The sequence below is a fragment of the Dipteris shenzhenensis genome, chromosome 10 (genome assembly GCF_047967505.1).
Source record: "Dipteris shenzhenensis isolate YYH24624 ecotype China chromosome 10, Dip_SZ_1.0, whole genome shotgun sequence".
Lineage (NCBI taxonomy): Eukaryota > Viridiplantae > Streptophyta > Polypodiopsida > Gleicheniales > Dipteridaceae > Dipteris > Dipteris shenzhenensis.
In genome coordinates this window covers 20,836,664-20,850,616 of record NC_141605.1, presented here as the reverse complement: position 1 = coordinate 20,850,616, position 13,953 = coordinate 20,836,664, and the positions used below count along the sequence as shown (strand labels likewise).

At 47.1% G+C, this 13,953-nt stretch overlaps 1 protein-coding gene across 1 annotated transcript in view; it reads left to right on the top strand.

Annotated features, from left to right (window-relative positions):
- LOC147897539 (uncharacterized) overlaps positions 1–13,953 on the top strand; it is a 99,471-nt gene that overhangs the window by 39,001 nt on the left and 46,517 nt on the right. The window contains exon 3 of the mRNA XM_087380543.1: positions 8,597–8,826. Coding sequence (XP_087236669.1) covers positions 8,597–8,826 — 230 coding nt within the window. The remainder of the gene's footprint in view (positions 1–8,596; positions 8,827–13,953) is intronic.

Here is a 13,953-nt window from a genome sequence, read left to right as displayed (position 1 = left end):
TATGACATCAACATCTTGGTGTACTGTTCTGCATATAGCAAGCTTATAATAAATGCTGAGAAAAGTTTTCTCACTTCTATGTGTTTGAAAGTGGTATTAGCTATCGTGGCATAGTAGAATTTCTGAGGTACATGCAAATAAATGTTAAGTTTGCCCTGGTTGCAATCATGTATACTTTTTTCTTATGCTGTTGAAAACACGTGTCTCAAAGAAAATTCTCATTGTTTTTGTGGGTTTATGCTTTGAAGTATGGAAATCAGTTACCTTTTTCAGTCTTGTCGATGATGGTGGGCAATTTGTATGGGCTGAAAACAAAAAGCGGGGAGCTGAATAGCCCGTTTTTCTTTAAGTTTCAAAAGAGAGTTTGATTGAGTATGCTTGTGCTTTCTAAGTTGGGAATGTAAGTTTGCCTCTTTGTAGCAAGCGATACATAAGTGTAAAGGGTCCATTTAGCTTTTTATGTTTTAAAAGAGAGAGAAAGAAAGAAAGAAAGTTTATTAAAGTCTTCGGAAGACCGATGGGTCTATGAGACTGTGAAAATCCTGATACAACGAGCTGTGGTAGTGGAGCTACTACACGAGCATCCATACCAATGCAAAATGCAAAATGCAAAAAATGCAAAAATGCAGAATGGCAGTACTAAGTCCTGAGTACAACATAGTCATGTCGATGGTCGACTATATATCAATCTCAGCATCATCATCAATATCATCATCATCCCCAGCAACAGCAAGATATCAGGATGGATGAGGTAGTGGAGGCATGAAGTTGGCAATAGAGTGCTGTCGGCCACTCAGAGGTGCGGTCCTGGCACGTCTCTTGGTCGTAGCTCTGCGTCTAACTAGGGCTACTGCGACCCCCGTCGGTCGGGCTCCGACTCTAAACAAGGAGGGGATGTCTTCAAGTGTGATTTGTGTGTCGACCCTCTGTCTGAGCTGTCGGGTCACGCGCTCCGGGTCACGGTCATGTCGAGGCCTCGTCTCGTTGGGGTCCATGTGATCTAGCTGAAAGCACTCCGTGATAGAGCTCTGAGAGGGATCAACCCAGGAAGAAGTCTGCTCCTATCTCTGTGCTCAGAGTATCCTCTCGCGGTGTCTAAGTGCCTCATGAATGAAACCTGCCAAACACCGCTGGTCTGGGTAGGACAGGAAACGGGCTAAAATCTCATAGCTATCCCTGAAGAGGCAAAAGAAACGTCCTCGGATCTCATAGTACACAGGACACCTGAAGATGAAATGCTCCTCTGTCTCAACCTCCTGTATGTCACACAGTGTGCATATGCGCCGCTCCCTGGGTAGTCGCTCTGCTCTGCGGCTCTCAATGCGAAGTCTGTGTGAAGAGACCCGGAACTGCCCAAGAGAGATCCTCAGCGAGTGGGGTAGGTGAATTTGTGTATATCTTGGTGGGTCAATGAAACCCTCCGCTGTGATATGTAAGAAGTGATCTCTGTAGAAGCTAAGCTTCACTGGGAGTTCGCTCCGTTCCAACCAGGTTCGAAAAGTGTGTAGCTGTAGTAGATCCTCATGGATAACCTGGTTGACCTCGTGTGATAAGAGGGGAGAGAACGGAGCATCCATGCTATACTGGAAGGGAGGTAGTCTATCCATGTGGAGCCCCAGTCACTCAAACCATCTCTCTGTACGTGCATATAAGCATCTCTGATCTCCTCCTGCTGCAAGTGCCATAGAAGAGGATAGAGCTATCCATGGTAGCTTGCTACGCCCCAAGGTATAATCCCCATATTCCCTAACTCAGTACAGATATGTGATGACCTGAAATGCAGCATCTAGATGTAAAGGGGGTGACCCAAACTCAGCTTGAATGATCTGGTGAGGAACACATGACTTACCACGAATCATTTGTCATAACATGAGAACCTGTAGCTGCTCCACAGGGGCCCACTCTATATCCGACAAGTCTGGCCCCCAACAAGGGTTGCCGTACATCCCTGTTGGGCAAGCTAAGGAGTAAAAAAGCAACCCCTTGGTGCGTGGATCCTGAAAGTGCGAGCGAAAGCACTGCCTCTCTAGCCTGGCCAATGAGGCATACCCTCTACTCAAGCGTGCCTGCATCGCGGGTCTCATAGTGAAGCTCAGTCCGGAGAAGATAACCCCAAGATAAGTGTATGATGAAACTATCTCAACAGATGACCCTGCAAATGTGAACTGCTCCTGACGCATGATGGCTCGAGATGGATTGAAGATCATGACCTTGGTTTTACTCAGGTTGACCTTCAAATCATGAGACTCACAAAAGGACTGTAGTCCGTCTAGGTGTCTCTGAAGCTGAGGAAGACAAGAGAGCCACGTCATCTACATAGAGCAAAATCTGGATCAGTGTGCCCCGCAAGAGAGCAACCTACACCCCCTTGTGTCTGCATCACTGTCTCAAGCTCGTCAATGTAGAGGCCAAACAAGGTAGGCACAAAGGACACCCTTGTTTGACCCCGATGGTACTCATGATCTCGTCTGTTCACCCTGATCCTGCTCGAACTCTGCCAGAAACTCTCTCGTAAAGTGCCATGACAGCCCAAATGATCTCCTGGTCATAACCCAAGTCCTGTAGGCACCGTATGAGGCGGGCTCTTGGGACCGTGTCAAATGCCTTGCGGAAATCCACAAAGCAACAATAAACCCTCAGCTTCCGTGACCTCGCTTCCTTGATGATACATTTGAGCGTGAGAATGTGGTCCATGGTTCCATGATCACGCCGGAATCCGGCTTGTCGTGCTACTCTAAGTCCTCGATACTCTGCAAGTCTGCTAACCTCGGAGTCAAGTACTGATGCATAAATTTTGGACATGACATGTCCAATCATAATGGTCATGTAGTTCTCCGGACTCGTGGGATCCCCTGCCTTGTGGATGGGTGAGATAGTGTTAATGGTCCAAGTGTGTGGAAATCCCAAACAAACCGCTTCATTAAAAAGCTTTGCTAAGATCGGGGCTAGGAGGTTAACCCCATATGCAATGAACTCAGTGCATAGCCCCTCATGATCCTTCGCTCGGCCATTATGAAGTTTCATTACGGCATCCTTTACCCCTCCTCTAGTGAAGAGGGTGCAGGATGTGGGACGAGGCATGTGTGAGGTTAGGGACTGGCTGATTTGGGATGTCATAAAGTGTGCATGCATAATCAAACGAGATCTGGGTGTCAGTGATTGGCGGAGGAGACCGTCCTTCTAGAAATCTCCGCCAGAAGTCCTTAGAGTTGTTACTAAACAAAATGTTCAGTAGCTCCTCCTCGTTTCGAGGAACGAAGTCTAGTTTCTTCCTCCGTACCAGTCTATGGTATTCACGTAGCGTATCTGGTGCGCTTGGAAGACTGTTTTTGGTTTCGAATTTGAGTTGACGGCGTAAGGCCTTACACTCATCATCGTACCAACCATTACAGGCTACAGTTCCAGGGGGTGGTGGGCGGGTGGAGCGGGTGGTGTGGAAAAAAGCGTGAATGGCAGCCTTGTGTAATGAGCGGGTGACAAGGGCAGCACGATCCTCTAAAAGGAGTATGAAGTCAATATAAGCGAGAAGTATGTACAGACAGCCAGAGTAAGAAGGTGAGTGATCCCGATCAAAGCGTATATCGTGGCAGGTGGAGTAAGCACTGAGTGGGGTGGAAGACGCTGTGCGAAGGGAGGTGGAGATGCAAAAGAAAAGGTATGTATGATCAGCCCCTGGGGGGAGAGGTGCTATAGTGAAGTCAATAATGCGAGATGTGAAGACAGGGGATCCCATGATGTAATCAACAACACTGGAGCCCCCCCCATGTGGAAAGCATGTGAAACTACCTGAAGCGGGCCATCTGTCAAGACCATTATAGATAATGAGATATTGTATCCTGCCTAGGTCTAATAGGGCATGTCCATAAGATGAGAATGGACCTCGCCTGTCAGCCGAAACCCGTAGCATACCTGCCTCCTCATGGTCAACATCTGCCAGTAGAGTGGAATCATCTCTGAAGTCAAGAAGTGGTACCTGACGGGCCCTTGTCCTTGCATTGAAGTCCCCTACTAGAAGGACTTCTCCGCGGCTAGAAAAGTCAACGATGGACTGATAAAGGGCAGCAAATGGGGATGTCTCATCATCACCTCGAATATCTTTGGCAAAGTGGGAGGTCTCCGGGGGGAAGTAGCAAACTGCGACAAACAGATCCTGGCTGTCCATGTGTCGTATCCGGATCCAAAGAAATTTGGAATGTGTATCTCTCTGCTCTACTGAAATGATCCCCCGAAGTGTGGATCTGAAAAGGACTGCAACTCCACCTGAACCTCGAACTTCTCCTGTACCCCTTGTCTCATCTCTGTAGGCAGACTCCCATGTATATCTGCTGACTATTGGAAGAGGGCGCTCTGGACTCTGATGTGTCTCTGTATAGAAGACTATGTTGTGGCCTGTATAGGATTCCGAGAAGTTCCCTGGTTCTGACCATAAGGTACCATTACAGTTCCAAGTGGTGCAGGACAGGGTCTCGGATATCTGAGTCTCATAGACCCCACTTCCCTATGTAGCGGAGGGGGCAGGTGCCCTACGGGGCGTGTAAGAAGTCGTCCCTCTCGTACCACTGCCCACTTCCCCTCCTTCCGGGCCTAATCCCGTTGCTGTAGCAAAGAGCGCCTCTCCTCAACCTATAGAGGTGTGAGGTCCTCATCCATAGAGATCGCTGGCTGATCTCGAAGGACTGAACTGCGTCGTAGAGTTGAAAGTCGTGCTTGAGTGTCATGGAATCGTATGATCAGGGGTTGCTCTCGGTTGGGATCTCTCCCCACCCGCCATGCCCTCTCTATCCTGTGCTCAGCCACACCCAGGGTAGCGGCCACGAACATAGTTGCATCTACCATCGGTGTAGCCTCAGTGCGTGGGATCCCGCGTACTCTGATGTTTTGAGCCTTACTGGCTCTCTGCTGCTGCTCCATGAGGGTAGCCGAAATGGTTACCCTTGCGGGTTCCCGTTTGGCCACGTCAACCCATCTAGAAGTCTCCTCAATAGCAAATTGCATGCTCGCAATCTGTGCCTCGACCACCGGGGTACTCCCTGGGACAATGTGTATGGCTGTGACCTCCTGTCGGAGCTGCATGATATCCTGTCTGAGTCCCTGAATAAGACCCGCTTGCTCCCGAATGGCCCTAGCTTGCTCTTGGTTGAAGCGGACCTGCTCCCGTGCGAAGCGAGTCAGCTCCATCTCACGCTCACGGAAACTATGTATCTCCGTGAGCAAGGTCTCACGGGCCTCTGGTGTATTAGCCCACCCATGTCCATGCGGAAACTGTGGTGACTGTGGCATGAAAGAGTGGGACTGAGTCTGGAAACTGGATGGTGGCTGAGTGAGGAACGGAGATGATAGTGGAATGCATGAGGCAGTCCCGACGGGGTGTGGGAGGGTGGGCTTACTGAGAGGGAGAGGGGAGAGTGAAGCGTAATGCGGCACAGTGTATGACACCTCCGAAGTAGGGGTCATAAGCTATGCGAGAGCTGTAACAGGAGAATAGGGGAAGGGAACAATCACCAGCGCCATGAGTATGTCACAGATCGTAGATGTAGAGGGAGCTGAGACTGGAACTAGAGCTGGGCCTGAAGCGGGGACTGAAGTCGAAGTAGAGATAGAGATAGAGGGAGCTGAGGCTGGAGCTGAAAACGAAACTGACACTGTAGCGGGAGTTGAGGTTGAGGTAGAGATAGAGGCTGAAGAGGCGGGTCCTACCTTTGCCTTGCTGTCTACCCCGAGTCCACTTCGGTTGTAACGTGTGTTCACATCCTCCAATTTCAGTTGTGTCGTTTGCTTTTTTTTGTTGTTGTTGTTATTGTCGTCTTTCTTGGCTTTGTCCCCCATTTCTCTTGGGGTGCAGGTGTAGGTCTTAGTGTACGACTGGGAGTGGGAGCATCGGTTTCCCCCCCATGATGGGAGGCACGTCCAGTGCGAGGTGGTGGAGAGGCAGGGCGGAAGACTGAGGTGGAGAGGCAGCCAAGAGGTGGAGAAGGAGGAGAGGCTAAGATGGCGAGGTTTTTTTTTTTTTGTTTTTTGTTTTTTGTGGGAAGTTCTTTAAAAAAAAAAAAGAGAGCGAAGGTGGCGAGGGGAGCAGAGAAGGGGGGGGCGGTGGATGAGCGGAAAAGGAGGGAGGGGGTAGCAGGGAGCGAGGGGTGGCTGAGGGGAGCGAGGGGCTGAGCGGGGGGCAGGGCTGAGCGGGGAGCGGGGGAGCAAAGAGCGAGGGAGCGGGAGAGCGAGGGAGCTGAGTGGGGAGCGGGAGAGCGAGGGAATGGGGAGCGAGGGGTGGCTGAGCGAGGGAGCGAGCTAGCGGGGAGCGAGGGGTGGCTGAGGGGAGTGAGGGGTTAGCGGGGAGCGAGGGGCTGAGAGCTGCGAGGGAGAGGGCAGCGGGGTGTGAGCAGGAGAGTGTGAGCGTAGGGAGCGTAGCGTGAGCGTGAGCGTGAGCGTGAGCGTAGGTCTCCAGCAGCAGCAAAGAGCAGCCTGCTGAAAATAGCAGGGAATTGATGTCTTCCTGGTTGGAGTAAATTCTAAAGGAACTGAGAGAGAGAGAGAGAGAGAGAGAGAGAGAGAAAGAAAGAAAGAAAGAAAGAAAGTGTATTATTGTCCACTAGAGGCCAAAATGGGCCCATGGGACATCAAGAACTCTGCATACAAGATAGCACAAAATCAACGTGCCCCAAAGAAGAGGCATCGTCGAATATCATCTAAGTGCTACGCAATATAATGCTAGTGAAAGCACATAATGTCAAATCTGAGCCTAAATACAGAGTAAACTAGACCGCCCCCGGATGCAAAATGGGGGGGATGAGCACAATATGCCAATGCAAAGATACAAGTCTAGGTGTCAATGAGTCTGAGAACCAAAATAATACTGGAAATCCTGTCCATCGACTGTGCCTCCTGCTATGAGAGTACAAATCTGGGCAAAGGTGAGGTGAGCGGCTGGTGGGGCGAGATCTCCATGAGTAAGTCTCCTCCGAAATGCTGCCATCATCCTGGATCGTCTGGAGATGAAGCGGCGAGTACGTCCCCTATGTAACAAGATCCTGCGGCGTCTACAAACCATCTCATATGTACATCCACATGGTGGAGGCATGTGTCCTGTGTGGGCTCTGCCGTCCTCGTGCTCCTCCTGGTCTCTGTCCTCTGGTATGGCGTGTGTCTGAGCTCTATGAGACTGGGCTCTATCACGCTCCGGTCTGTGCTCTCTGAGGTAGTCTCGCCGAAGCATAGTGGCCTCCCTGACATAAAGGGCTAGGCAATGCTGATCCTCGTAGTCCATCACTCGTGAGAGAGGTCCAAAGCCATCCGTGAAGAGACAGTGGAATCTACCTCTGATCTCATAATATAGCGGGCATCTGCAAATGAAGTGCTCCTCTGACTCCACCTCTCCCATGGTGCAACAAGGGCAGATCCTGGTCTCTCGGCCTGGTCGCCGTCCATCCTCCATGCGTCGCATCCTACCAGCCTCTATCTCGAGCTGATGCGAAGAGACTCTAAGCTGGCCGAGGGCAATCCTCAGTGAGTGGGACATGTGGGTACCTGTATAGCCTGGTGGGATGACAAATCCATCCTCTGAGATCCGAAGGAAGTGGTCACGATATGTGGCCATCTTCACCGGAAGCTGCGTGGGATAAACCCAAGTGCGATACGTATGAAGCTGCAGCAAGTCTGCTCTCGTGACCTGGCTAAGCTCGTGGCGAGTCAACTCAAGATGAGGGGCATCTATGCTGTATCGGAACGGAGGCAGTCTATCCATGTCTAGTCCAAGGGATGTGAGCCACCTAGTGAGTCTGAAGTACCAGCAGTATCGGGTCCCTGATCGTGCCAACTCCATAGAAGATGCAAGTGCTAGCCATGGCAACCGAGCTCTGCCTGCTGCTGAGTCTCCAAACTCCCTGACCCTGTGCAGATACATGACCGACTGAAACGCTGCATCCAATGCAAGGGGAGTAGCTCCAAACTCTGCTAGTATGATCTCGTGCGGAACTGTAGCCTTGGCCCTAATGAGCCGAGAGAACATGATGATCTGTAACCTCTCTACTCGTCTCCAATCTGCAGCGCCGAGGTCTCCTGCCCAGAAAGGAGCTGCATACATCGCAGCTGGTCTCACCAATGTATCAAAAAGCAAGGATTTCGTATCGGGATGCTGAGAGAGAGAGAGAGAGAGAGATTTTAAAAGGTTTTTGGAAGATTTTGTTTCTGGACTTGCTTCTTTATTTTTGCTTAGTCACCTTCTTCCTTTCTTCTTTATTTCTTGTTTGTTTTTTTTTTGTTTTCTGCTTTTTGTTTTTTGTTTTTTGTTTTTTTGACGTATTTTAGGAAGCAGTGGGTTTGCCCAAGAGACTCCGCGGGTCTTTAGAAACCCAGTATAGCTGCTTATGCTTGGGCACTGATGACGACATAAGTGTTGCTTTGCTTGCTAAGTATGTCTTCCTTTTGTTTTTCATTAAAGTTTTTGTTTACTTCTATTTTTTCTTCTCTTTCGTTTTCTCTTTTATTTTCTGTGTAGATTTTTGGTCTTGAGAACAACAAAAAATCTAAATTTGTATGATCGGACATATACTAGTCTTACAAAGGTATATTAAAAATTTGTATGGGCTCTCATTTTGTATAGGAAGGAAGCGAAAGAATCATCCATCCTCCAGTGCGCCTAGCTCTTTGGAGGAAAAAGTACTCGATGAAAGACAAGTGGCCTTAGAAGATGCTCTCTCTCAGATTGCAAGCACTTTTGGGAAGGAGACAGTCATGTGGTTGGGGAGGAATGTGACCCCTAAAAATATTCCAGTTATTTCTACTGGATCTCTATCTCTTGATGCTGCCCTTGGAGTTGGTGGCTTACCCAAGGTGAATCTCTAAGAAACTCCACAATTATGATTATGAATCTTCCTGCCCATGTAATGCCATGTGTACTTTGATTTTGAAGGTGTTTTGATTGTAACATTAAGAGGTGGAAGTTCCCCATAGAGTAGAAATCTAATGGGTACAGCTCAAATTTTCTTGCTATATGTTTCCTAACACTCAAGTGATTGTCCCCTTTGTTAGTTTGGATGATGTAGGTCTCAAATGATCAGGATGTGGCCCTAATGTGGATGGCAAGGCCTTTTTCCTTTCTATTTTGAGTTTGGTGGACATTGAATGGGTTGCTTCCCTCAAACCTTGTTTCTGCATGTTATGCTTCTACCTCTCAAACAGTCCAAAGTAAGAAAAGCTTGTCCTATTGCCAAACTGCCGGCCCATTGCCAAGTGTGCCAGGCGCACAGATCAGATCTGCACTTCTTTTAAAGAGTTCTGTAACTGGAAAAGAGGGGGGAAGGGGATGGGTGTGGGAAATCTGACATCATTGTCTTCTATTGCTGCTCTTCCTTTCTGCTTCGTTCTACTTCTGTTTTCTCTTTTAGAGTCCTGTCTGTCTCCAAATTTTCCGTGCATTTTCCGCAATCTAGATGCCCATTGGGGGATTTGACTCTCAGAATTTGAGCTTAAATGTAAGTGTCTTCACCATTCGAGATTATAATCTTATTCTCTTATCTTAATTTCGTGATGATCGAATTGGAGGAAGTCTTTTGGATCAACTGTGACTGTGGGATTGGTATTTTTGGGCTTGTTTGGCTTTGTAAAAATCCTTGAAACAGATTGGTTTGGCATGGTTGAACAAGAACCCCTAGCAACCAACCAAGTTGGTTCCAACATCAAACTTATACACAGTGGTGTTGCACACAAACACTTGTTTTAAGTAGTGCACCTCTTTAAGAAATCTTCCAAAGTTATATGGTAAAACACGCACGCACGCACACATAGAGGAGAAAGTTGGTCATGCTTATGTGGAATAGCAATTTCTAGTTAAACTATAGGGGCTGTTGTTGAGGCAAATGCAGCAGCTGAATATGTTCATTTTGAAACTATGGTACGAGAGACTTGGGCATCTCAACTATGGAAGTTTGGTGAAAATGCATTCACAGGACATGGCTGTAGACCTTCCCAAATGCGTGCACTTTCAAAGCACATCTGCAAGGGCTTCTTGTTGGGAAAGATTCACAGGTTCTCCTTTCCCAAGGATGGGACTGTTGGTGCACCTCGTAAGTTGTACTTGCTTCTGATGTACGCCGATTGATGTGAACCCTATCTCGTGAGGGTACTCTTACTTTCATATTTGTGGGTGACTTTACCAGGCACACTTGGGTTTACCGTTTGAAATGCAAGTCCAATGTCTTTGCTTGCTTCAAGCATTTTCTCGCCATGGCTGAAAATGAGAGTGGACACAAGCCCTTACCCGCTGCACTCACAGGGGGATGGATACATGTCCTGTGAATTTAAGGACTTTTTAGCAGTTCGGGGCATAATAATGTATAGTGCCATACACTCCGCAGCAAAATGGAGTTGTAGAGCGGAAGCATCGGACCTTGATGGAAATGGCCAGGTGTAGTATGCATAAGGGTAAGTGTTTGCCCAACTAGTTTTGGTTGGATGCAATCATGTGTCCAACTATGTGCTGAATAGAGCACCCACACGGCATTGAACACAATTACTCCCTATGAAGCATAGATTGCACCAGCCTAGCATGGGGATAGTTGTTGTGAGCAGAGATGTTGTCTTTGCTGAGCATGTAGTTTTGCCTTGGCTGGACTGTCCGAAACAGCCTTCTCTAAATGCCTCTGATGTGTTTGATTCATTGCTTCCCCTTATTCAGTCTGCTACAGATTCAGATCACCAATTGCAGGGCTCATATCTTCCAGCTGCAAGCAGTCCTCAGCCTCCTCCTAATGCCCATGTTCAGCCTGATATGGCTCAGCTTGATGATCATGCATTGAACATGCAGTTGCAGAGGAGAGGGCTGTCAGTAGACAGCATAGAACAGTCCCTAAGTGGCTGTTGGATACCCCTAGGGACAGCAAGCAGGCTGAACCATTGGCTGCCCGCACTCTAGGTGCACAAAGATAGATGCATGGCAATTTTTGCATGTTGCATTGATTGCTATAGCCTGCAATGGGGGACCTTTAAGCCATAAGGATGCATTTGACAGCAAAGAGTGGATGGATGCTATGAAAGCTGAATTGGATTCGATTTACCAAAATGGCACATGGGACTTGGGTGACTTGCCTCTTGGCATGCCATTGGCACAAAGTGGTTTTACAAGTTGAAGCGGAAAGCTGATGACAGTATAGACTGCTACAAATTCTGTCTCATTGCCAAGGGCTATGCTCAACAGCAACTCATCGACTTGTTCTGAAGTGGGAGACAGATGGATTCTTACCGCTGTAAGCCTCATGTGTTGTTTTACCTTTGAGTGCCTTTGCATAGCAGTAAACCTTTGCCCCCCTGGCCGCACATCACTATCATTCTGTCCATCATCGCTATTGCAGCTCATAGGTATTGGGAGGTTCATTAACTGGACATTAAGACTGCCTTTCTTCATGGTGGTTTACTTGTGGAAGTCTATGTCAGCCAACTTTTTGGTTTAGGTTGAGGGTCTGAAAATAAGGTCTGCAAGCTGTTTAAGGCCCTTTATGGTGTAAAGCAGGTACCCCGGTGATGGTATGCCAAAATACATGCACATTTGATATGCCTTGTTTTTAAGAGCAGCCCCACAGAATGAACACTTTGTAATTCCATGTAGAAACAATGAGACACAAAATGTAGTCGTTTATTCATAGAGTGGTTACATATATAGGCAATTGCCTCCATGTAAGTAGATCCCAGATCCACAACCATCTCCCTGATTATCTCAATCAATCACCTCCTATGATCACTCACTCATCACACCAACTTGACATACCTAACTGGAACCTTCTAGCACACCTACACTCACACACTTCTTGCATAGGACTCCAGTACCATAGGCACACACACACACACACATCAATTTGCCCCTTCATTCCCCCTCACAAATTGATGACCTCATCCCTTAGCAGTAGTACATGGGATGCTCCATGGCTTGCCCACTATCATGTGGCAACACTCATAGGATTCTTGATTTACAACTAGGAGATGGACATAGACTATGTATGTAAAGCCCAATGAGTCCAACAAGGAAAAAATCTCAAAAGACTAACAATCATTTAAGGATGAACTATCCATGGCAGAGAACCATTATTGATCTCATACACACATAACTCAAAAAACGTATGGATCCTTACCCTTGTCAGATTTGACTTGGGTGTTGTAAGCAGTGAGAGCTTGAGTTTTGACATTCTGTGGTTCTTCTTCTTCAGTTTCTGCTTCCTCAACAAGATTGGCTAAACATCTCTTTTTGGCATAACATTCCTTTTCAAAGTGTCGAGGTTTGCCACAAAAGTTACATTTCATTTTGCTCTTTCCCTTGAAGTTGCTTAAGTTGCTTTTGGTCAAATATGCCCCTTCTTTGTTTGATCTTTCTCTCCTTCTCCAAGAGTGATGCTTCAATTTCTACCAGACTTATCTCTGGAATATTGGTGGGTGTGGTCACAATAGTGCCATATTCTTCATTGAGACTTCTAAGTAAGATGGCGATGACAATATCTTCATCAAGATTAAACTTGATGCCAGATAACTGTGTCAAAATGCTCTTCATTGAATTTAGATGTGAAGAGATGGTCTCCCCCCTATCCAATCTTAAGTCAAAAAACTTGATAAGCAAGCTATACTTAGAGCATCTTCCCTGTGCTTCAAACACATGCTCAAGATGAGTCCATGCAGCATGAGCAGTCTCACATCTATCAATGTGATGAATAAAGGAATCACTCAAACCAAGAGCAATTATAGCAAGAGCTTTTTCATCTTTTGGAAGCCATGAAGCTTCTCCTTCTCTAGTTGTAGGTTTAGTTTCTTTGCCATTTGCTACCTTCCATATTCCCTTCTTTATTGTTTGCCAAGTGTGGAACCCCTCTCCTTCAAACTTATCAATTTTCAGTTTGGAAGCCATTTAGGAAGGTCTTACCAAATTAATGGCAATGTCTAATCCCTTTACAAAAGGTCAATCTTTCTGAACAAAAAAATCACCTTCGATGCAAATTGCAAGATAAGAATTCTGAAAAACCTAATTGTTTGGCATAATCATAACCAGTTGGCTTCTCCCACAACCTCTTAACTGGAGTCTTTTTCACCTTGTACTTTGTCTTTGTAGTCTTCTTGATTTTGGAAGAGCTTTGAGAACTTGAGGTTGGCATGTTGTCAAGAGATTAGCACCAACTGAACTAACATTCTCTGAACTGAAATGGCATACTTTGAACTGATTTTTGGAAGAATAATCTCTGAACTAAGTGTTTTACTCCTCAAGCATTCAGTGTAGCATAAAAAACTCCAAAAAATACACTAGAAATGCTTGTAGAGTACATGTAAACTTGGAGGATGAAATTCAACCAGATGAGAGCAGCTCTTTGAGGGCTTTTGTTGCTCAATGAAAGATATAGGACTAGAGAAGACCCAGTACCAAGCTTGGGCGAAATGTCGCGTCAGGTCGCCATAGCCAAAAGCTCCAAAGTCGACTGGTTTTTTCGCCAGTACGCCTCAATTATTGGAGCATTTGCCTTCAGATTTGAGCTGTGGATAGCTCTTGGTGTCGCCCAACTTCCTCTGAGAGGAATTACCGAAATGTATCTCCAACAGGTCGCATTTGAAGAAATTGCACGGACTATATATATTGTCGGCACGGGCTGTAGGAGCACTAACTTCACAATTGCTTCAAGGTGGACATGCGCCCTAGTGAGGGGAAGCTACAGCAGAAAGGGCTAAGGAAATGGTGGCCTGTGGGTGGAGAACAAGCCTAAGGAAATTCAGGAAGGAGGGAGGGAGAGAAAATCTTCATTTGGGGAAGATGAAGACTCTAGGAGAATCTTAGTGGAATCCAAGAGGACTCAAGGAGGCTCATGGAGGCTGAGTGGCTCTGATACCACGTGTAATTCCATGTAGAAACAAGGAGACACAAAATGTAGTTGTTCATTCATGGAGTGGTTACATATATAGGCAACTGCCTCCATGTAGGCAGATCCCGGATCC